At 41.0% G+C, this 24,217-nt stretch overlaps 1 protein-coding gene across 4 annotated transcripts in view; it reads right to left on the bottom strand.

Annotated features, from left to right (window-relative positions):
- The window catches only part of EDRF1 (erythroid differentiation regulatory factor 1), a 41,718-nt gene extending 17,797 nt beyond the window's left edge, over positions 1–23,921 (bottom strand). For 2 of the 4 annotated variants that reach the window (XM_026494362.4, XM_026494361.4), the window contains exons 1-18: positions 23,588–23,918; positions 22,328–22,536; positions 19,958–20,024; positions 19,180–19,305; positions 18,115–18,239; positions 17,718–17,874; positions 14,578–14,679; positions 14,183–14,304; positions 13,361–13,472; positions 10,403–10,550; positions 10,218–10,326; positions 9,812–9,923; positions 8,080–8,340; positions 5,410–5,481; positions 4,974–5,124; positions 2,757–2,945; positions 2,211–2,411; positions 384–602 (exon numbers count right to left, since the gene is read on the bottom strand). In XM_026494362.4, coding sequence (XP_026350147.1) covers positions 384–602; positions 2,211–2,411; positions 2,757–2,945; positions 4,974–5,124; positions 5,410–5,481; positions 8,080–8,340; positions 9,812–9,923; positions 10,218–10,326; positions 10,403–10,550; positions 13,361–13,472; positions 14,183–14,304; positions 14,578–14,679; positions 17,718–17,874; positions 18,115–18,239; positions 19,180–19,305; positions 19,958–20,024; positions 22,328–22,536; positions 23,588–23,695 — 2,590 coding nt within the window. In that variant the 5' untranslated portion in view covers positions 23,696–23,918. Of the gene's footprint in view, positions 1–383; positions 603–2,210; positions 2,412–2,756; positions 2,946–4,973; positions 5,125–5,409; positions 5,482–8,079; positions 8,341–9,811; positions 9,924–10,217; positions 10,327–10,402; positions 10,551–13,360; positions 13,473–14,182; positions 14,305–14,577; positions 14,680–17,717; positions 17,875–18,114; positions 18,240–19,179; positions 19,306–19,957; positions 20,025–22,327; positions 22,537–23,587 lie in introns of all 4 variants that reach the window. The other 2 variants (XM_044382247.3, XM_048219070.2) reach the window with 2 other exon arrangements.
- Positions 23,922–24,217: the final 296 nt, after the last annotated feature.

Below are 24,217 nucleotides of genomic sequence, written 5' to 3' on the forward strand. Positions count from 1 at the left end.
AACCCCGGGATCAGGAGTTGCACACTCTACCAACTGACCCAGCCCGGCGCCCCAAAGATCTGTATTTCTCTTTGGCTTCCTGACATGAGGGAGAACTATGTTTTAGTCAACTGCACATCCAGCACAGAGCCTCGCACAGGCCGGCTGTATACGCCACTTCTGAACTGATCAGATGAAGAACGGAGGACGCTGAAATGATGAATCTCAAAGGGAAATGTGTTTTCCTATCTTTATTTCTCAAGAACTTAAGAATAAAAGATTCTTCAACAGAGCACTCCTTTTACATCAAGTCAAGTGCCACAATTCTATGCTTGGACCATAAAATCAGCAATGATTTTCTAAGAGAAGAGGCAATAAAGAGCGGACTCCAAAGAGATACTCACCCACTCGCTCGCTCTGCAGCGCCGCAGCCTGATTCATGTAAAACACACCGATTTCATTTCTAACGTTACCCATTCTCTTCAATACTTGTACATAGTGTTCTGGGTTCTGGCTTTTTAAATCACTAAATTGCAAGATTTCATTAGCAGCTTCGTAACATTTACAACTGACTGAAAGCTGACTCTCTAAGTCTGTAGACAAATCAGTTGCCCATGCAAATCCTTGAAAGGAAAAAAAGGAAACATCACTGTGAGTCCCGAGAACCCTTCTTCCTTAGTATCCATGTAATCTCCTATTTTTAAGACAATAAAATAAATCCAGTATGGTATAAACCCACATGAGTCAATCCATACAACTAAAATTTTAAATTTTAAAGTAAAGATCTTTTAATTTAGAAAACTATATTTTCCTGGGATATTAATGTTTGAATAAAGAAATATTTTCTGGACCAAAAATACCAATTTCCATGACCTGGATTTTACCAAATACACTTGCTCACTGGTATAGACTTAAAGTTCAGTGATACAAGGTAAAACATTTTTTTCTTTTTAATTAATGGATATAGTTCTTTTTTTCTTTTAAAGATTTTATTTATTTATTTGACAGAGAGAGAGAGACAGCCAGCGAGAGAGGGAACACAAGCAGGGGGAGTGGGAGAGGAAGAAGCAGACCCCCAGCAGAGGAGCCCAACGTGGGGCTCGATCCCAGGACTCTGGGATCACGCCCTGAGCTGAAGGCAGATGCTTAACGACTGAGCCACCCAGGCACCCCAATGGATAAAGTTCTTGAAACAAAGCTCTGATTGCTATGAGAGGCTACTTACATACATTATGGTTTGCAATTACCTCACTGAAGAAGCTATTACAGAAGCTCTCAAAGACTTCAACATGCCATCTAGCGGGACTGGAGTAAACTTAGGCGCAGGGCCCAAAATTCAAGGGGGAAAAAAAGGGAGCACTCCTGCTGCTAACACTGGTATATAAGAGAGAACGACACTCCCACAAGAAGTGTTTTAAATGAAATTAATTCGATGGGAGTGGTAAAAACACTGAAGATTTTCTCCCTGTGTCTATGAAACTGATCGTTTGAGAAACTCAGAAGGAGAGAAGGCAAAGAAAGAGGGCAAAAGTGAGGAAATACCACATCCTCCCCAATGTACTTCTCTAGATGGTATATGTCCAAAAGTTTTGGTGAGGTGGGTATCAAATAACACCAACACTTAGCAAAATATGACAATGCCGTGATACCTTACAAAGCCAGGTCTCCTAGCTCGTTTACTGCCCTGACCGCAGTGAGCTTACGACCGTACGAAGGATACAGTCACTTGCAGACTAATACTATCTCCCAGTTTTAAAATCTGATGACTCCAAAACAAAGTAATATATTGAGTAAGACAGTCAGTTATGAACTAAGTTTAAAAAAATGATCTCTGGATCTGAGCCTCCAGAAATCTTTCAGAAGGTAATTCATTCCCTTTTCCCAACTGTTATTCCTTTTCAAAAGAAAATCATGGGTTGGTTCACTGACTACAAGGTCACCTAAGAAAACCTCATGAAGAGACAAGAGTAAAAAAGTCAACACAATTGTCTTAGAGCTTATTTTATCTTTAGTTCTAGTTGTATAAACAGTAGCTCATGAAATATTCTGAAATCATTTTACACACAAATACACCAGGGATCATGGTCAATTTTAAAATTAAGAAATCAATGAAACAAAACCGCAATATCAAAACACTAACATTTTCTCCACTTTCCTGGACAAACTCCAATAAACATAAGCTGGGCGGAATCACCCCCACGGGACTCCAGTGCTGGGTCTCACTGGCATACCTTGACAACTGGACTCCCTGTGGAGGCTGTGTAGTATCTCCTGGTCTTCTTTTGTTTGATAATTAAACTCCTCAAGATGCGCCGCTCTGTTGTTCGCGTTCTGGGCCAGCATTAGCTGGATGTCCCCACAGAGCGTCAGATACTGAGACAGAAACAGCAGCACTTCAGAGAGCATGTTGGTGCAGAGGCAGCAGTAAGTATCTAGGCAGAAGGGGGGAGAGAGAAAAAGACACCGGGGTATTAAAAATTAATGAATACGGTGACTATTAAGAGAATTTGTTACTAGCTGAAAGATTTGCACCACTGTATCTATTCTAAGGTTATGGTATGTCAGATATCACATAGGCTTCACGTATTTCAAAAGGAAGATCATTAACCACCCAGAGCAAAAAATAAAATACGAAGTAACACACCCAAGACTAGAAAAAGTTATTCCAAAATTAAATTTTACTACAGCAACAGGAGTAAAACTTCACTGTGATTTAGATGCCTTTTCTGTCCTCCCCTCCCAATGTCTATTAAGCGTATTAATTTACAGTGACTTACCGTGGCTCTGCAAAGCTAATTTTATGTATCGTAACGCTCTTCCGTATTTCTGAAGACTCATGGCAGCATCCGACAAAACATAATAGGCCTTTGATGACTTGAGAATCAGCTGGAGTTTCATTTTATGTTGCCAAGAACCAGGGATCATTCCAGATTGACTGGAATAATTACCCTTTTGAAGGGAGCCCACTATGACATGGAAGGAGGGGAAAGGAAGCACATTTTATTTGAATGTAAGTCTCACTATTAAAAAAAAAATGTTTCTTGATAGAAACAGTCCAGGCTTAGGTACTATGGCTACAAGACTGGCAAATACTGTGCTTTTACTGCTTAACAACAGAGTAAAATGGCAGTGTTTCAATAGACCCTCGCTGGGATTGCTGAAGGCTCTCGGCTCCCTGCTGCTGTCAACTCTGTCATTCTCTTTCAGGGTCACTGACATATCTAAACTCATGACTGGCATGTCCTTTCTTCAGTCTATGTGTCAACCTGCCAGAGAGTTTACCTTCCTAAAACAAGCTTTAATTATGCTGGGACCCCTGTTCTAGAACCCCAAAATGGCTTCGCACCACTTATTAGATCCTGTCTAAGCATCTTAGCCCACTTCCTAGGTGACATTTCTGTCTTCCTCCCCAGTATTCCACCCCTACCACCTGTCAGCCAAAGTCAAGTTACTGCTTATTGCCCACACAGTTGTCTATTTTCTTCCACCTCCCCTCTTAGTGGACTGCTTCCTCCACCAGGAACCCGCTTTATTTAGAGTCCAGCCTACTACTACCTTCTTCATCTAACGAATGATCACTTTTGTGCCAAGCACTGTGCTAGCCACCAGAAACCGTGACATGAAGTTCTATGTTCTCCATCCTTGAGATCCTGCACACTAGAGGCAGAGACAGGCTGCTAACACAGACCACAGCAAAATCTATTATTAAGTGCAACTGTAGAGATAAGAACGAAATGCTGTGGGAATCCCCCTCCCCAGTCTCTGAGCCTTGGGATTTCTCATTTTTTGATCAGTGACAACACGAATCTTTCAAAGCAATGAAAGGTACTTACAATCTCTCTTACGGTTTTAATTGTGCATGTTATTTCTTTTCCCCCTGCTAGTGCATGCATTCTCTGTGCGTGAGGCTTGGTGAGAACACCAGAATTGAATAAGACGGTTTTTGCTCACCACTGTATTGGTATGTGTGCATACAACACAGCTAACCAGGACATAAGACAGGCTGTAGTAATGCGAAGGGCAAAGTGGTAAGAGAATCAATTCTGACTAGAGAGAGGCGAGCACAGATCTCTTGAACATCAGGAGGATTTTCAACAGCTGAGTTGGGGACGAAGGAAGAGAGAAAAGGCATTTCAAAAAAAAGAAAAAGAGGCAGAGATGTGTCAGGCTCTGGTGTTCTCCTCCCCGTATCACAGCTCAAGCCGGGCACACAGGAAGCAGCACACAAATGCGAGGGCACTAACTTCACTGCCCCCCCCCCCCCACACAACTCATGTTCGTGAAGAGAAGAGAAGTCAGGAAAGCACTTGGTATTTCACACATACAGGCTTCCAGAACATTTTTTAAAGCAACTGAAACTGATTTTTTAACAGACCACATGTTCTTCATGAAATGACTTTCCTGAGGAACAAATTACACAATGCGTAAGTGATCTTTCTAGTTTATTCAAGGACCACCAGTAACAAAAGCCAACAATCCTATGGTGCTTCTTATGTGCACTAAGTACTTCACACATATTAATTCATTTAATCCATATAAAAACCTTTAAAGTAGGCACTGTTATCTTCATTTTGAGAGAGGAAAAAAAAAAAACAAAACACCACACCAAAAAACCAAGGTTCAAAAAGGTGGAACTTGCCTTAGCAAAGCCATGATTTGAGGCTAGGCAGTTTGGTTCCCAATTCCGCTCTTCAACACTCGACTGCTTTTACTGAAGCAGTAATTTCTTATGAGAACCCTACCGAGCTAAGGTCATTAGCTCCTCACTGCAGGGGACCGGAAGAAGCGGAACTTATTAGGAATATCTATAAAGGGTCAAAATTATCCTTTTTTATTTTGAATGAAATGGTATTTTCTCCTACTTTTCATTCACACGATACCCTTCTCCTGAATTCCTTTCAATGAATGCCTTAATTGACATAAGTCCGCTGTTGATAAAGGACTAGTATACTATTCTATAGAACAGTCCTTATTTGCACATCAATTCAACTTACTTTTGTCCAAAAACAAGGCCATCTGCTTCTCCAGACCCTCAGGACCCCCCCTTGTGGATTCATCTTCATATTTTAATGGGATTGGGGTGTTGGGGTCAGCTGCAGGAAGGTCGCTTTCTTTTTTAATGCTGCTATCCACAGATTTTAACCCCTTTAAAAAAGGAGAAACATTCACTCTACACATAACTGAAGGTCAACCAGAAACTAAATATAAGGCTCTGAACACATTTAGGAGAATTTAAATGTTGAAAACAGACTTGAAAAGACTACATTTTACTTGCAACAGTTGGGAAGAACTAATTTTCACTTTACATATAAAAGGGAAAAAGTCAGGGCAGAATTTCATTCAGAATAATGTTTAGACACCAATAAACAAGCACTATATGCAAACCAGGTACAAATTTACTGCAACAGTGAAGGTAAAATTGAGACTTACCTCCAGAACGTAGCTAAGCACGAGTCTACAGCGCTCCTCTGTGTCATGGCAAACTGGAAACGTGCAACTGGGCTTCAGAAACAAATATTTAAAATGATTAATATGCTGCCCACACAACAAATTCCACAGCCCTCAGCTCCTGGGAATTACTAAAACTCTACACATCAATAATTTCAAAATTTGCTGTGTATTCAGCTTTGTGAGGTAACTGACACTAAGGTTAATGTACTGCTTTAATTGCAGATAAAAGTGACCTAAGCATCCACAAAACCTTGCCTAACAAAAAGATCTTCCAAAGTGTATGTTACTTTAAATTCTTAAAATATTAAAAATAATTCTATTATGACAAAAAAAGCAAGAATGTGAGTAATGCTTTGGATAAATGTATACCTAATCTAACAGAGGAGCTGAATCCCTAATTAGCACTGGTACTCGGTAACACACAGTTAACAATATCATCAACTTAGCAGTAAGTTAACAAGTATCACCAATGGTCTCACTGTATAATTTGTACAATTTATATGCTTAATTATGAGCAGAACCAGTTAACAACCTGTATCTACTAAGCGACCTTATGTGTAAGGGCCTCTGCGAGGCATTTCATTTTCGATGAATCCTGCAAGGCTGGAACGACGGTTCCCACTGTGCACCGAGCACAGATGTTAAGTAACCTGTCCGTGGACACAGTCACTGAGCTGGAAATGAGGTGCTGAAGCCACACCGACTGCACTTTCAAAAGTACGCTAATAAGGCGAAGCTAACTAAAGACCTGTTTACATGAATACCAGGACCGCATTTTCTAAGTGCTTCGGATATTGAGAAAAACTGCCATCTCTGTAAAAAACTGTAAACTAACGCACCACTACATCTTTGTCATCTACTTGCCCCACAAATCAAAGGTCTTGTGTTACAGTGCAGGTCCCCAAATACAAAGAACTTTTGCCATCAGTAATCTTGTTCATAATCAGAAAACTTTTTTTTTTTTTAATTCCACTGGGGGGGCATTCAAGCTGAAAGTGCACTAAAACTCAGATGGACAGTTAAGAACTTGTCCTGTAGTCATTTAATCAAATATTTCCTGAGCGCCCATTACATCTTCTTGACATGGGAGATACAAGAACGTCCATATGTACAGGGAGCTTCTGTTTTTGTGAAGGGAGATAAACACAAACTTCAGATAGACAGATTATGATCTCCATGAAGGAGATAAAAATATAGCAGGCTTTGGCTAGAGTGGTCGGGCAAGATCTTCAGAAGGAGCAACATTTCCATCGAGACTTAAAGTCTAAAAACGGCAGCCATGAAAACTGGGATGCGCCGAGCATAAGCAACAGCAGGTGCCTCACGTGGACATGACCTATGATGAGCTTGAGGCAGGAAAAAAGGCAGTGTGACTACGGTAAAGGAGCAGAAAGTGAAGGAAAAGACAAAAAGATAGGCAATGTTAATCTATCTGGATATAAAGTTTCCATCTGAAAGTTAAACTCAGAGCTTACGTTAAGAGATTATCTGTATATACGATGGTATTTCAGTTCCAGGAATAGCCAGAGTCTTTTAAGGCTGACTTGGATCTGATCACAGGGAGGTGGGACTGGAAAGTAATTAGGATTTAGCAAACTGAAATGTAATTCTACTGTCTGGAAGAAGACCAATTGGGAGAAGAATATTCAGCACAATCCATGTCAAAAGAACTTCAAGGGCATGAAGCTGTCAGTCTATCTGACCTTGACCAGGCAGAGATGTGTCCAACCTAGCTGATATGCCCCACTCACTGCAAAAGTACTGTCCTGCAGCACTCGGATAAGGTATCACTTCCCCACAAGTGGATCAACAAGCCACCCCTTGTCTACTCTTATTCTGTGTTCACCAAGCAATCTACACATCTGGTTTCGCAGTAACCCAGAAACCGAGAGTGAATACCCTGGTGAGGAGACAGGAGTATATACTGGTCACTGCAGAAGGAAAATCTCCTACATAAAAACTGGCGTATTGATGTGTGGTTTACACATCATCTACCATCGGTCTGCACGTGGATCAGCTACCCCGGGGCAACTATAAAACAGGTTTAGGATTCATAAAGCTAATGATTACTAGGCCCTGGACCATGAAGGATCTACTGAAGTAATGCCATCTTTTTTTTTAAGATCTGAGGGAGCAGGGGCGCCTGGGTGGCACAGCGGTTAAGCGTCTGCCTTCGGCTCAGGGCGTGATTCCGGCGTTATGGGATCGAGCCCCACATCAGGCTCCTCCAGTATTAGCCTGCTTCTTCCTCTCCCACTCCCCCCGCTTGTGTTCCCTCTCTCGCTGGCTGTCTCTATCCTGTCGAATAAATAAAGAAAATCTTCAAAAAAAAAAAAAAAAAAGATCTGAGAGCAAGCGAGCGTGTGAGAGAGAGGAAGAGCGCACGTGTACGCAAGCACACACAAGTGGGGGGGGCAGAGGAAGAGGGAGAGAGAATCTGAAGCAGACTCTGCACTGAGCACAGAGCCTGACACAGGGCTCGATCTCAAGATCCTGAGATCATGACCTGACCTGAAACCAACAGTCGGATGCTTAACCGACTGCGCCACCCAGGTGCCCCAGGAATGCCATCTTTTGAGAGGCCAGCTGCAGTCAATTAATCATTGTTTTTGCACTGATAAAACTTAAATACAATTTTACCATGCTTACTCGGATTTGATGAATGGATTTGTATTTTTCTGGAACTGACAATTCTCCAACAGACTTAATAATAGCTACTGCTTTGTTATCATCTGAGGGATCAGAACTGGTGCTATAGGATCCATTTTCATCGCTGTCTGGCATCTCTTCCTCCTCTTCACTGTAACTTTCATCAGAATTCTCATTTAAAGGAGATTCTGAACTTTCTTCTTTTTTAGGTTCATCTAATTGAAAAAGTTCTGAAAGCATGTAATTGGCTGAAGCAATAATCTTATAAAAAAAAAAAAGAAATACGTGTGATTGTCATCAAAACTGAGCATTCTAAAGTGGAATACATTTTACTACTGTACTAACAAATTCTAGGAGGTCTGCAAACAGGCTGTTTCCACACTGTAATAGGCGCAGAACTGGCTCAGGTCAAAGTTATCAATACGGTGAAGGTTCTCTATAAAATCTTCATGGGTTGATATGTTAATTTCCTGCAATTATTCCAACCCCAGCCCTCTCTCTTAAAAAAAGGTGGCAACTGGAGATAAAAGTTTTCACAGGAAGTGTCGTTAACTAAAATATTAGCAAGGCAACACTCCATATTAACGGAGAAACCAGAATTTCTCTTTACAAGCTATGAATTAATACGGCTTTGGTAAGCAACTAATATTTATTACATGATCTTTGGTTCCAGGGGGAAAACCCCCACTAGCTTAAGGAATGAAAAGTCCATCCTGGCATCTCTTAAAATTAGCATTTACATATTATCATTATTTATTCTACTCTACTGTTATTATTTTTGATGACAGACATTCAATAGTTTTAACACCTTTTTCTAACTTTCACATAAACTATCCAATTTCCACGAAACACCACCACCTCACAATCAGCAATTAGATATTTAAGTCAGAAATTATTTTGCCATTTTTCTTCAAAAAGAGTTTTCTCTTGGTCTGGTCTCGGATAAACTTTTATATCCAACTGGATGGGGCTACAATTAAAATTAACTTGGATCTTTAAAACAACATTGCATATGCTCCATGTCTTTCCTAATTTAAATGGAATACAACTAACATTACACCAAAAAGTAGCTGTCAGATTCAGACAACTGCGGGAAAGGGTGGTGTAAAACTGTGGGGCACATGTCTGAAAGATTATTTTAAGAGATGCTTTATATACTGAAGAAGTCCAGAGTGTGAACCTTATTTATACAACAAAGTGATAACAAGGCTCGTTTGTGTAAATGGATCTTTTAAAAAATACTGTAAAATAGTTTTCCACCTTCTAGAAGTGCTAAGGTAAAGGGAAAAACAGCACCACTGTTAAAATTACAAGAGTTCTAAAATTACAGAACAGTGTTATCCGAGAGAAATGTAATGTTAGCCAGCCACATATGAAATTTTAAATCTTGTGGCTAAATTATGAAAAGTAAAATGTGGTGAAATTAATTTTAATATATTGGTTCAATAACACAAAATATTATCATTTCAACATGCAATGTGTACACCCACCCTTCACAATTCAACGTGCGTTCTACACTGAAAGCGCACCTCGGTTCAGATGAAGCACACTGTAGTGCTCAACAGCTACAAACGGTTACTCGCTGCCATAATGGACAGGGCAGGTCAGACCTCGAATTAAGAGGCTTTAAAGTCTAGGCAACAATCTTTCAGGATGCTAGAATATTTTAATTTTTAAAAACTTTTTCAGAATGCTAGAGTATCTTTAAAGAGCATATAAATGTTAATCTTACTTGAGGATGTCTGCTTTTGTCCAACAATTTAACACAATTAAGAAGCAATGTTCTAATAGTCCCGTAGTGTTTCTTATTTTGATTCTTCTTCATCATCATGTTGCAAGCAACCCTAAAAAAATGTGTATATCAACTTTACACCCCATTCCTCATTCTCTGCAAGACTCAAGTATAAGCATGCTCTTCTTACCTTCCAATAGAATAAGGGATTTAAGAAACAATACTGTATTTTAAAATATGGTATTTACTCTCCCCCCCAAGTTGACTTTGGTACAGCCTGTAAACATATGTACAGACTTTGTTTCTTAAGCTACAAAAACCTAAAAGATATTTTAGAAGCTTTGACCTAGCTAGTGTGGCTGAGCGCTTTAAAATTTTGAATAAGGCTACTTCTTCAAGCACTCACTTATATAAGAGAATGGCCACCGGCATTGTGAATGGATTCTGGTACTTGTCTTCAGTTTCTTCACAAAGAGTAGTGAGATCATAGAGCTTCACTATATCACTGCCACTTGCTGAAAAGGAAAACAAACCTTAGTTTACCGGAGTCACTCAAATCAATTATGATCGTTCATTCAAGAAGGAATGTACCTTTAAACAGCCAATAGGTATGTCCTTCTTTCGTACAGTTAGATTTTAGAAACGATAAAATATTCTGTGCAATGTCTTTTATGACTTTCGTAGAAAAGTTCGAGTTTTCCAAATTGGGAATCTCTTCAGTTTTTATCATTTCATACTTCTGTAAAACATAGAAAACGCAGTTTCAGAGAAAATCTAGGTAGCAACCCTTCTCTTATTAAAAAGGAACCAAATACATAAATCCTGCCATCAAAGATCTATGCAGCCCGGAAGAGCTTAAACCGCTGGCTTTCGATCTTTTTACTGCTCCAACATTCCAAAGGAATCTGACCCACCTGTCAGCAACGCTGCTGGCTTACCACAAGAGTAAGTCTCAAGACAGAATCACCACCATCTGGAGCCACAATTTAGGCACGATCCTACCTCTGTTCTCACGTGGAACAGCTCATAGCATACACTTCCTTCTGTTCTACCTGGTGGTTTTCACCTGGGAGGATGGTAGACGAAGGCAGACTTCACCCAGCCCAGCCAGCCCAGCCTGCTTGTCCCCCAGACACTAGACTCACTTGGCAAGTCTCTCCAGTAGACACTACTCTTCCCTTGAGCTACGGACTCGACTCCTTCACAGAAACAAAGATGGGGACTGGAGGCAGCAACAAGAGTAGAGGCCACGTGGACATCACTGCCACTACTTTTATGGTACCTCCACATTTTTTTCTAGTTTGTCTTCTGTTCACACTTCCCTAAATGTCTCTTCCCACGTCTTCTGAAAACTCTAAGACAAGAAACTCCAAATCGATTGGAAAATAAGACCAAATAGTCTCCTAAGGTTGGTTTTCATCCTTCTGGTTCATCTAATGCCTCAAGTCATAATTTCCTTCTTAAAACACTCCTCTCCTGGACTTTATACTACACTATTCAGGTCCTCCTCCCCTTTCACCCACATAGGGAAAGGCTCCAACATTTAAGTCGACTAGATCCCCGCGGTGATGACGTCCAAAGGTATCCAGGGAGATGGCACCTTGGGTTATTTCTCTAGCCCCGTCTTCTCCAATGCCTGCAACTTCAAAATGCTCATGGACATTTCAATGCTTTCCTCAAATGGAACACGTGATGAAGACAGATCACCTTCCCTGCCTAAACCAGTTCAGTATCCCCATCTCAGGCGATAATACCACCGCTATTCTAGACCCTGAGTCCTGGAATTGCCTGTAAAGCCACCACTCGCTCCGGCCACAGCCTCTCATTATATTTTTTTTTTAATTTTTTATTTTTTAAAGATTTATTTATTTATTTAATAGAGAGAGACAGCCAGCGAGAGAGGGAACACAGGCAGGGGGAGTGGGAGAGGAAGAAGCAGGCTCCTAGCAGAGGAGCCTGATGTGGGGCTCGATCCCATAACGCCGGGATCACGCCCTCAGCCGAAGGCAGACGCTTAATGACTGAGCCACCCAGGCGCCCCACACAGCCTCTCATTAAATACTGCTGTTTAGGGTAATGGTACAACAGTGTTTCTCAACCGAGAATGCAAATCAGAATCATCTACAAAGCTTTCTTTTTTTTCTTTCTTTCACGGACACATACCAGATCCCACCTATCCTGAAACACTAGGGAGCCAAGCAAACTGTTTTTCAGAGACCACGAGTGATTCTGATAAACACTGACTTAGAATCACTGGGTTGGAGTACAACGGTTAGAAGTATGGCCTCAGCCAGATCCAGGTTCAAATACTGGCACCACCACTTACGAGCAATGTGGCCCTGGGCGACTCACTTGAGCTCCCTGATCCTCCAGTTTCCCTCTTCATCAAAAGGGAATACTGGTATTCCAGCAGCTAAGGAGATCAGGTAAGTAATGCATGTAAAGCACTTAGCAAAGTATCTGGAACAAAACAAGCACTCGATAAATGCTAGCTCCTTACGATCGTCAATTCTTAGTGTTTCCTCTACAGTCTAAGTCCAACAAGTTACTTACAAAAGTAGAGCAAGGCCCCCACCGCCCCCCACCCCAAGGCTTCTTGTCTCCGAGCCCTCCGTGCCTGCCCTATGGGCCATCTCCAAACTAAGACTCCAACACAACAAATTTCACCTCCCAGATGCGAAGCCTTCACAGATTCCAGATTACCAACCGAACTAAGCCCACATTCCTTAGCTCAGCTCCTAGATTCTCCATTATCTGACCTTGGCTTTTCTAATCTATTTGCTATTCTGTTACATGAATCCTGTGTCCCTAGCTGCATTTGTGATCAATCCCTTCTTTTACTTCCACTAGTCTTCTAACATTCATCTCTTGTTTTTGGAGAGGCTACCGTTCAAGATTCGGTTGAGAGGCCGCTTCTTCTAAAGGTCTCTTTCAGATCAAAACAGAAGTGATCTTGCCTTTCCTGACTACCCAGACTTCCGTGGGTGTCCTGCCCTTCTAACAGATGGTCTTCTATCTTTCTCTTTGCACCCTGTGATTTCCCATTAGTATTTTACCTTTCTGGGTAGTGACCAAACTTTATTCTGTTTTCCCCCAACACCTCCTAAGTAGAACAAGCTCAATAACAGCATGCTATTTAAGCTGTCGACTTCACACGCTGTTGCTGTAGCCTTCCCCTGTGACTCTGTATATACTGAATAGATACTTGCATGCTGAAGGGATACCTCCACTGTACAGACACTTTTAGGTAATTAGTTACTATGAATGCCTGGCATTAAAATCAGAGTTCTCTGGCTACAAATGCAGGTTGCAGTATATTTATGACCTTCCCACAAATTACGTGTACAATTATACTCCTATAACATCTAGAATTCTGATATCACCAACTCGAATGTGAAAACACTCCAATTTCAGTTTATTCACAGCAGTCTTCCTTGTTAAAGAGACAGTATTTAAGTATTCAAGGGCCTCAAAAACTTTGGTGAGGTACTCCCTGCACTGATTTACATTTGGGAGAAAATTAGAAAAGTCACACTGTAGCTTACTTACCTGCACAATTCCATTTACGTGAAAACACATCACAAGTTCCGGTACGTTGCATATCAAGTTGTCCAACCAATAGTCAATTCCCGTCAGCACATTAATTGGTTTGTTGTTGTCCCTAAAAACACACATTTCTAGTGTTACACAGTTTAATTGAAGATGTTCCATAATAAGCCATCTGAGACTTATTTCCGCCATTTGACCATTTTAATCTGTTCTCCCTAGATGAAAAATGCCACACACACTTTCTTTTCTGATGAGATGTGCGCATGCAGCTCACGTGGTGTGTTCTTTACCATCTTTCCATAAGTTCTGCTTGCATTTCTAAGTGGAATCCATACAAGTTTTCAGTAAGAGTAGAAGGAAATAGGACAGCGGATTACTGTGAGCCTACTGCATGCTCCCCATACACCCTGAGGTGAAAGACTGACCACCTCATATCATAGTGGCCACGCTGTAGCTCACGCTGGCTGATAGGAACACATACAGCTAGAGTACTAACAGAAGTGCTCACAATTAGTTAATAGGAAGCTGGTAAACCATCTCCTTAACTAATTAAATTCTATTATACTCTCACACGTTGTGAATTCAGACATAAGATTAAGCCAGTACAACAGCTCTCTGACTCCATTCATTAAGGACTTGAATGAAAACCCAGCCTCAGGGCTTTCAGCATCTGCTGAGAATAGCCCCTTCCTTACTGTGCGGCTTTCAATTCGTGGGGGAAGAGGGAGGTGGAAAACCCAGATAAGGTGATGATTAACAGATTAATAGATGAAGTGAAAGCAGATAAAACACCGACTCTAAAGAAATACCATTTTGGTTTACCTGAGACGTAAGCTGACTGCTGGGTATCTGCCTCCTCCAAATATAGGCATGTTGGAGCCAACTAACATATGTATATCTTCAAATGTCCACAAGATATTCCGAACAAAATCATTTTTAAGACCCTTTGATTAAAAATAAAATAGGAGAGATTATTATGTAATACACAGGAGAACAATAATTTCCCCCCATGATTCACAGAAATTCTAGAAAAGGGAAAGACAAAGAAGACAAAGTAAATTAAAGTCACAGAGCTATAAGATCATAGAGATGTTTAGAAAGTGACTTTCAGGATCAAGTGGACTTTTTTCCCTACAAATTCCAATTCAGACTAGCTTTTAAATGACAAAGTAGACTGGGGATCAGGTGTCCCAGTTTGGCCACCACGGAAAGCATACCTGACTGTTCTCCCCGTCATTGAATAAAGTAGTCAGGTTTTGTTCTTTGGGTGCTGAGGCCACATGCCCCACTATGTATGAGGGTTCAAGAGGCTCACTTCCCTGTGAAAAGTGCAAGGATAAGGAGTGACTCTGCTGCCGTAATTTTTCACAAATGGCCTACTTTTCAAGAGTATCCCCTAAACATTCAAAGCATAAACCTCAAATTTACTTTTGTGAATTTAGGGCTAATGTGCAAATCATGAACTCTCATCACCGTGTGGCTTACTTCAGCTCTTAATTATCATAGCTATTCGAATAAGCTAATTACATTTAGATCTTATGCAAATAAAAAGGATTAAAGATTATTTTAAGCTTTCAAAGTTTTGATTTTTTTTCGTTTTTGGATAAATCTGAATACCACTGCTATTTCAGCCCACCCCATCTCTGCTGAATTAAAAAATTTCTAAGAAACCTCAGCCGTATTCTTTTTATTTTTCCTATATTTTTTAAAAGATTTTATTTTAAAGTAATCTCTACATGCAACTTGGGGCTCAAACTTTCAAACCCAAATTCAAGAGCCGCACACTCTACTGACTGAGCCAGCCGGGCACCCCTCAGCCACATTATTCTTGAGACATCGGTCATCAGAGCAGCCCTGAGGTTTGCCATTGTCTGACATGTGCTTCACAGAACACTAGTCCCTGGGGTACTCGGGGAAGAACTTCCAGAGTAAGCTTTGAAACCCACTGCTCGCTATAGGCTTGCTTTTGGACAATAACAATGCCTATTACATTAAAAAAGCCTCTAAAAGGTTCTGCAGTAGAAAAATCAACTTCCCCTCTGTAAAATCCAATGTTCTCAAACTTATTTCATCTCAGAACACATTTTATTCTTAATACATTCTGTGGAATATATTCTAGAAAACACTTAATGGAAGGGAACCTTTGACAAGGGGTAAACTCAGTCCACCACTCAAATTTCCAACCATTAGGGGCAGCTGCCTTCAGAAACATCACGTTAAACCTTTAATCCCAAGACCAGTACGTGTATGTGCGTGTGCACAGCTTGGCCCATAAATTTCTTACTTCTTAAGCGATGTGCATGCTAACAAGCTCAGCCCCTGCCTGTGAAGTGAGGACACTCGACTGCAGGTACGGTGGGGGTGGGGGAGAACCTCCAGTGCTTTGCTCTGTCTTGTATTCTCCTTAAAGAGTCCCACTAGAACTTCAAGCTTTTTTATTTTATTTGTTTGTAGAGACAAGTTATCAACCTGTGAACCAAATCCCCAGACTGCATTTACGAGGTAGTAGCTTTAGTGGAGTCTGGGCTCTGGGTTATAATGTTCTCAGTAAAAGTCTGGCTCCAAGGCCAACCACAGCACCTATTTAAACTCTATCACTGCTTCACACAGGCCTCAAACGAGCAAGGTTAGTTTTGGGAATAAGAATTCATGAGGTAATAGTGCGAACAACAATCTCTAAATCTGAAATTTAGGCAGTATGATGTTATACAAAATATTCTGTCAAAGATGATTTTTTTTTATGGCAGGCTAGCTCTACTTAGTACCATGCCGTTGCTATGACAATCCTACTGTTTACAAGGCCCTTCTGAACATATGTGGAGCACACGGGTGCAGCGGAGGACTGCTGTCGGGACAGGTCTCTGAGTCAGAGAGCTCAGGGTTTAAACCCTCAGATTTTACCAGCGGTGTGACCATGAGCAAACATCTACTCTTTACGAACTTTAGCTTACTTATTTATAAAATGATACCATCAACACTTAATACGTATACAGCCCCAAGGATGAAAACAAATGTATACATACGCACATACACAGCCTAAAGTACGTGGCATAAGAGGCAATAAATAGATGCCGGTTTACTTCCTCCACATACAAGTCTACAGATTCTCAAAAGCCTCCCTGATTTCTCACAGGAAGCCCTAAACAACGTAAGGACAGAATACGGCTGGGAGTCGAGCAGATAGATGGCAAGAGATTCGTATTTCTGTTCTATGGTCTTTTTGTAATGTGTGGGCTTTGAAGTCAAGGAATACCAAATGAATTTTTAAAAACTCCGTTAATGCGATATAATCACATGTAAGAAAGTGCATAAAATAAATCATACAGTAAAATGACTAATTACAAAGCAAATTATCCATGTAATCATTACCCAGGTCATGGCACTGGACCCTGCTAGCGGCCAGCACCCAGGCCCCTTCTCATTCGCACAACACCCCACCCTCCGGGAGGTCAGCACCATGGGAACCTGCACAGTAATTACTTCCTTCTTTCTCTTGGTAGCTTTACTAACTTTGGAAAACATTTAAATTCATTACATAGCTTAATGAGCTTTCTCGATCTTAAAAACTACTAAAACTAAAAATCAAGTTAAATGAATTTGCCTCCTGTAACTCTAGAGTTTGTGAGGACAGCAGCAATCTGGACAAATAATGTTCAATATGTGAGAACACATAACAAGAGGAAAAACACAATTTACCAAAGATCTTATTTTTATCTTCTTCGACTTTGTCAATATGTTTTCCTAAAAACAGACATGCATAAATTTACATAGATGCAGTTACTTTACTCTTTGATAGGCACAGTAACGATAAAAACTAAACAATAAGAAAAAACCAAGAATACAAGAAACAAAACAGACATACTACTCTCTCTTCCTTTCTAAAATGTGGGTTAAGTCTCAGGAACTTCATCCAGAAAATCTTAAGGGCAATTTTAGGCATAACAATCTAAAAATTACGGTAAGAAGGTCAGTATTAAATGACAAACAGGCCTGAGAGTCTCAGTATTTGATAGGCATTCACTCTAAGTCTAAAGCTTAAAATATTCTCTATCACTGTATTACGTGATACTCTTATGACTTCAAGGAGATAATCGGTATTGATAAACATATTGGTAAGCTATTTTAAATGCTAATAAAAATCTTTAAATATTTCAAATTAATTTTAAAAATCTGATCTAGCCATTCATATTTTTTATAAATTCTACTTCAAAAATTTTGAAAAAGTATTTTTTCTAAAGAATTATAAGACACAAATTAAGAGTATTTTTTACTCCTGTTCTTCTATGTTTATTAACAAGATCATTGGTTTTGTCTTCTTAAATAAGTTTATTGAATTAACATCTAAGTACTAACTAACCTGACTGGAAGCACTGGGATCTTCAGAAACTGAAGAAGGCATTTCAAAGGGGGCGGGCCACGAAGCCCCGTCCGAATCATTTGTCTGATCTGAACTGGATGATTCCTGCTGTTCTGCAGCAGATGGGACGGGCTGAGCGGCTCCATCGCCATTGATACTGGCCAAATCAGAAATAAAAATATCACATTGTTACTAATGTTAACTTTATGTGACAGTCTATTGGTTTTTAAAAGCTAAATTCCATAATCAATCATAAATCTTATTTAAAAAAGGAATAGAAGACATTGAAATGCTGTCAATAGTTGCAAAACTGAAATTACTTTTACTAGCTTAAAATTAAATTTCAGAACAGAATTTCATGTTCCTTAAGATAAAAAATAATCGAGTAGCCAAGTACCTGTAATATAAAAACTTGGAAAGAATAGCCTTCTGATACCAGTGCTCTTTGCTCTTTTTCTTCCTCTGCCACTTCTGATCGATGAGTCTTTGATAAAACTCCTTCAGCCACGTCCAATCACCAGTCTGAGTAACAAAAGAAAATGATAAATACGACAAACCTGTAATCAAAACAATTTGTTACCCACTCCTCTTTTACAGAAAATACTCAATTTTTAAAATTCTATTTCATAAACACATACTCAAACACTATCTTTCTAGACTCAATCCCTATCACCTCTTTTGGGGAATCTATCTTCCTCTTCTCCCTGAGCCAGGCTAAAAGAAGTGGTTTTTCTAACACGTTCCTTAGTACCTGGAATAAGTTCCGATATGCATATTACATTAAAATTATCTGTGTATGTTTATAACGCCAAAACCATAAGCTGCCATCAAAGGACTGTGATGTACTCACTATCACATCCCAAGAGCTTACCAGCGGCAAGCATACATACACTGACCTGCCAACAGTCCCCAGTCCGAGTACAGAAATGGAGGGAGAATAAGCCTTGAGAAACTGAAATGCTGCTGTTACACTTTTCAAAAAGTATCCACCATCAACATCCTGGCGGGGGGTGGGAGGGTCATTACCAAAATACAGTTTGAGAAGCTCTGCTTTAAGTGAACCAATTCTAATAACTATATATTCATAGGAATAATTTCTAACATTTTTCATATTTCCTGGCAGCTATGTTTCATGAGACTCTCTTTAATGGAGACATCAAAGGATTTTTCAAAAATTTTAACTATCCCCTTAGATTTCTAATTTTTTACAACTTCCTCCATTGGTTTCATCCTTTTCTTTCCAAGAATCCTGGCTGTTGGTTATAAACAAAGTAAGTTCTTCCCTGTTGACTCTGTTTTCTATTTGTGTGTTATTAAAACTCTATATTCCATGCAACGTCTCACTTCTCAGTTGCTGAAGTGAACTGTTTCCACTTTGGTCTTTCTTTGAAACAATATTTCTAGTGCCCTTAAGTTGTTAAAATAGTGCTTTAATGGTTGTTTTTCCACAAAAAGTTATTACCTGAGACGATCTCATGAAGAGTTCTTGAATATCTAACTCATCGAGGAGGAGAGTCCTTCCTATGCGGTGTACGGCCATGCTTACATGGGACTTGCTGTAGGGAATCTTCAGGAGCTTTTTTATGTTCTTTAAAAAATTAAGAGGAAAAGTAGTTTAAAAAGACCTTTTTCGTGTGACTTGAACTCTTTCAAATTTTGACTTCATTCAATTTGACAGCATAATAAGCTGTATTTTCCTAAGGTTATACAAACTGTATTGTACACAAAGAGCTAAATACAAACATGGGCAAGACAAAACTTTAAAACCAGAATCACCTACACTTTAGCTGTCATCCTATGTTAATATAAATGGTGCGCAAAGGTTTATTTTTACACAATGGAATTTCCTAAAGTGAAATGCGTACAGGTCACTTTTGCACTGACCTAGGCTTTTAGCGTATCAGATAACTGACCAACTAAGGAGCAATAGATTTTGCTATAAGTATCATTTCTAGTTCTCAACTGGTAACATTATATAAATCATCCCACACATGACTAGTAATTGCTATTATTAAAACACAACCATCAATTATTCATTATTACCACTGCCAGTGTTTTGGGTGTCACTCCTTCCTTTTTGAAAGGAGATGTGGCAGTGATACTTTACTAACAAAAAAGGTATTCAATAATCAAACAGTTGCATCTTATTTCATCAGCAATTTTTCAAGACTACAGAACAGAGCATGTTATAAATCCCTAACATAAACACCCCAATTACGTTCTCCGATAAGGACACTTACTTCAGAGTCAGAGACAACGTCCACATCATTTCCCACAGAATCAATAAAGTCGTATGCCATACCAAAGCTAATGAAAGGAACAAAGGCCACAAAGGTCATGCTCATAATGATACAAGTAGAGTTTATAAGAGAATACACTATTCCATCACTTCCAGGATACCCTTTTTCCATTCTTACATCTCTGCAATCAATATGCCTATCGCCATTAGAATTAGTTTTTCCTTCTTTGTGGTACAAAGACTTAAATCAATCACATCTTAAATTTGAGAAAATACAGTAATAACCATTAGAAGCAACTAATAGGAAACATCTAGAATAGGGGCGCCTGGGTGGCATAGCGGTTAAGCTTCTGCCTTCGGCTCAGGGCGTGATCCCGGCGTTATGGGATCGAGCCCCCCATCGGGCTCCTTCGCTGGGAGCCTGCTTCTTCCTCTCCCACTCCCCCTGCTTGTGTTCTCTCTCTCACTGGCTGTCTCTATCTCTGTCAAATAAATAAATAAATTCTTAAAAAAAAAAAAAAAAAGGAAACATCTAGAAAAAAAAAATTAACAATTACTTTCTTTTTTGTAATTACAAATCCCCAAAAAAATCTCCAAGGGAAATCAGTTCAAGATATTATACCTTTTAGGTGAAGAGATAAGAAAAATATAAGCAGAAACATTTATCAGGATTTTCATCTCTAGGACTGTGTTGGTAGTGACATACAATACTACTTTTTCAGGGGAAAAAAAAAAGAACATGACCCCAATTGAACCCGAAGGAGAGAAGAAAAAAAATGTGTCAGGTGCCACGTGAGGCACGTCTAGTTTCTAAACCTGAAAAGCAGCTGATGTCACCATTTTTCAGTTAGTAAGTGGAAGAGGATCAGAACACTTCCCTAGGACTGCCTCACTTCGAAGCACGCTCTGATGATTTACCATGCGGGCTACGCAAGTTACTTAACCTTTCTAAGCCTCCGTTTTCCCATGCGAAAACTACTTAACAGAACCTAACTCAAAGGGTTGTTTTGAGAATTCAATGAGATAAACATATAAAGTACTGAGCACATGCCTGCACACAGTCAATATAACTAAAATTTAAATCCCTTCATAGTATTTAATTGTGCTGACATATAATTGATTAAACCATTCTTCTAAAAGAATATATTTGGACTATTTCCAACTTTTGGCTAGTATAAATAATGCTACAAACATTTTGCAAATATAACTTTTACCTTTGGAGGCATGAGGATAATTTCTAAACTACTAACTCATTAGGTTTTAATGTATTTATGGCTCTTGCTAGGTTATGTGGACATTTTTTTTTTTAAGATTTTATTTATTTGTTCGACAGAGATAGAGACAGCCAGCGAGAAAGGGAACACAAGCAGGGGGAGTGGGAGAGGAAGAAGCAGGCTCATAGCGGAAGAGCCTGATGGGAGCCTCGATCCCATAACGCCGGGATCACGCCCTGAGCCGAAGGCAGACGCTTAACTGCTGTGCCACCCAGGCGCCCCTATGTGGACATATTTTAGGTTCAGTCATGGAGAGGGAAAAAAAGGGTATCCTACACATTCAATTGTCTACAAGAATATGAGTGTTGGGGCGCATGGGTGGCTCAGTCGTTAAGCGTCTGCCTTCGGCTCAGGGCGTGATCCCGGAGTCCTGGGATCAAGCCCCACATCAGGCTCCTCAACTGGGAGGCTGCTTCTTCCTCTCCCACTCCCCCTGCCTGTGTTCCCTCTTTCACTGGCTGTCTCTCTCTCTCTGTCAAATAAATAAATAAAATCTTAAAAAAAAAAAAAAAAAGAATATGAGTGTTAGTATATATTTCTCTATAAGAACCCAAGCCACTCTCTCATGCTTAATACCACCAGCAGAATTTCTAGCAACTGTCTCGGCAAGTGTCAAAGTCAAGGGTGGTGTAGGTCACCCAACATGCTGGGTTTCTACATCAGGCTTTTTCAGAAGAAACCACCCACCACCATTTTATGACAAACTCTCCAGGGCAGATCAGGTCGTGTTAAGGGTCCTCCTCCTCCTGCACCACCCTGAGGCTTTGTAGTCACATCCTCAAAACGTATGTAGTTTGGCTAAAATAAACTAGCTGACTGAATTTAAGTGGTCAAAACTCAGCTTTGTTAATAACATGATGCAGACCTGAAAGAAGTATATGCAACCCATATCTTCCTATTAAAATACAATCCTATTGGGGGGGGGGGAGTTTGAAAGTCAAATACAACCTTATTCTAAAGAGAAAGCTCACCAGGTTTCTGATGAGATGATGAGCATTATTACAAACCAAACCCAAAAGCAAACATTAGAGTCTGGGGGCTGGTGGGGGAGAGGGGGTGTTGAGAGATAGGTAAAAATACCACTGATTAATATTTACCTTGAAAATGGCTTGCTTTTCTTACTATTGCCAAGAATGGTAGTTCCTGCTGGTCCTAGTTTGGCACTCTCCCGTAACCAGTTGGCAGGTGGGAGTTTCAAGTCTGTTTTCTCTTCAAGGCGTGCAAATGCTGTACGAGGAGGGGCAGAAGAGTATTTCACCACAGCTCGGCTCTTCACTTCATTGCCTCCAAGAAATAAAGCTGATCCCTAATTAACACATTGAACGAAACTTTAACAAGACTACTAAAAATTAAAAATCCCACTTTTAAAAAAAGAGGAAAAAAACCCACCACATCAGGCTTCACAAGAATACATGCTACACGTTTCTAATAGCAATAAATGCAAGCATTACTGTTACATTTACTTAGCTCTTTTTCACATAATTTCAAAGAAAAACATGAGTCAAGCAGCATACAATGTTTATGGTTATCAGCTAAGTCAGTGGACAAGCAAAAGCCAAGGACAGTCAATAGAATCATATTAACGAAATACAAAATTTGATAAAACCTCTGCTCGTTATTAAAGATGTATTAAATTTCAGTAACATACCATTTAGAAAGTTGCTTGTGGTAGGATATCTGGGGCATTTTTGTTTTTTTAAGTAAGCTCTACGCCCAAAGTGGGGCTACAACTCACCAAGAGACCAAGAATTGTGTGTTCCACTGATTGAGCCAGCCAGGCGCCCCTGGGGCTTTTTTGTTTTCGAGCAAACGTTCACTAATTGATTCGACGGTTCATTACTCACTCTGAACCTTTACCTTCACAGGAAGGCACTGGGGGACTCTCACACTCTTCACTTGCACACCCCCAAGCGAGCTCAGTGTCCGAGTTCACTATCCTCACCTTTCACGCAGTCCCTTTTCGGCCCCGCAAAACACTATGAACCCTTCAAGGATTATCTCGATCCCCTGTCGGTGAGCTCCCCCGACACCCGCTCCTTTCCCTCCAGCTTTGCACAACTGTGCCACAGTTTGGAACCACATATTCACATGTACGCTCCTTGAGAGCCGAGATCGTGCCTAACTCGCCCGCCGGTTGTAACCGAAAGGGAAGCCAGAACTGCTTTTGATACGAGTGACCTGGATGCAAGTAACCTGAATGCCTGACCACAGACACAGGGGCTTCCACTCCGTTTGGGGGACTGTCCGAAAGACACAGAGAAGGCATCAGCAGCCTCCAGGAACCGTAACATGCCTCCCCCGAGGAGCGGGCCCGCAGCCCCCGGAGCCCAGCAGGTCCCGCCCCAGGACGGACTCACCTGTGCAGAAGGTTCCTCGGATTCTCCCTGGGACAGGAGGCTGAGCCCTCCCCGAGCAGCGGCTCCGGTCGGCGGAGACTCCGCTCCAGCCTCCTTGGAGTCCCCCATCACCTCTGCCCAGGGTAGGCGAGGCGGAACGGGATCCGAGGAGCCGCGACAGAAACCGGGCCCAGCGGCGCGGCAGCACAGCACAGCAAGGACCAGAGACGCCCCGCTCACTGCGCTTCCGGTCTCTGCCCGGAAGGAGTCGCGGTGACACGCTTAAATCTCGCGATCTTTGTGCCAGAGACCCGGCCCCGTCTTCCCCGGTGGAAGCCACCTTAGCGGCAGGGGCAGGAGGTGTAGTGCGCCTGCGCCTGTCGGAGCCTCTTCAGGGGACCACGTCTCGCGGTAGCTGATTCCCAGGCTCCACCCCTTGCACGCCTCTGGCCTTTGTTGGCAAACAGTTCTGGCGACTTGGGCTGAGGGCTGTCAGTTTCGGCGAGGTTGTCGCAGCGCGGGGCGGGGGAGGTGCTGCAGTCCGTGTAACCAGCGGTTCCAGTTAAATAAAGTAGCGAGGTGTTAGCACTCCTAGGTCCCCAGTCTTCAGTGCCCCCACCAGCTTATAGACGGGCTCACAGCCCCAGGAAG

Source organism: Ursus arctos, unplaced genomic scaffold (genome assembly GCF_023065955.2).
Source record: "Ursus arctos isolate Adak ecotype North America unplaced genomic scaffold, UrsArc2.0 scaffold_7, whole genome shotgun sequence".
NCBI lineage: Eukaryota > Metazoa > Chordata > Mammalia > Carnivora > Ursidae > Ursus > Ursus arctos.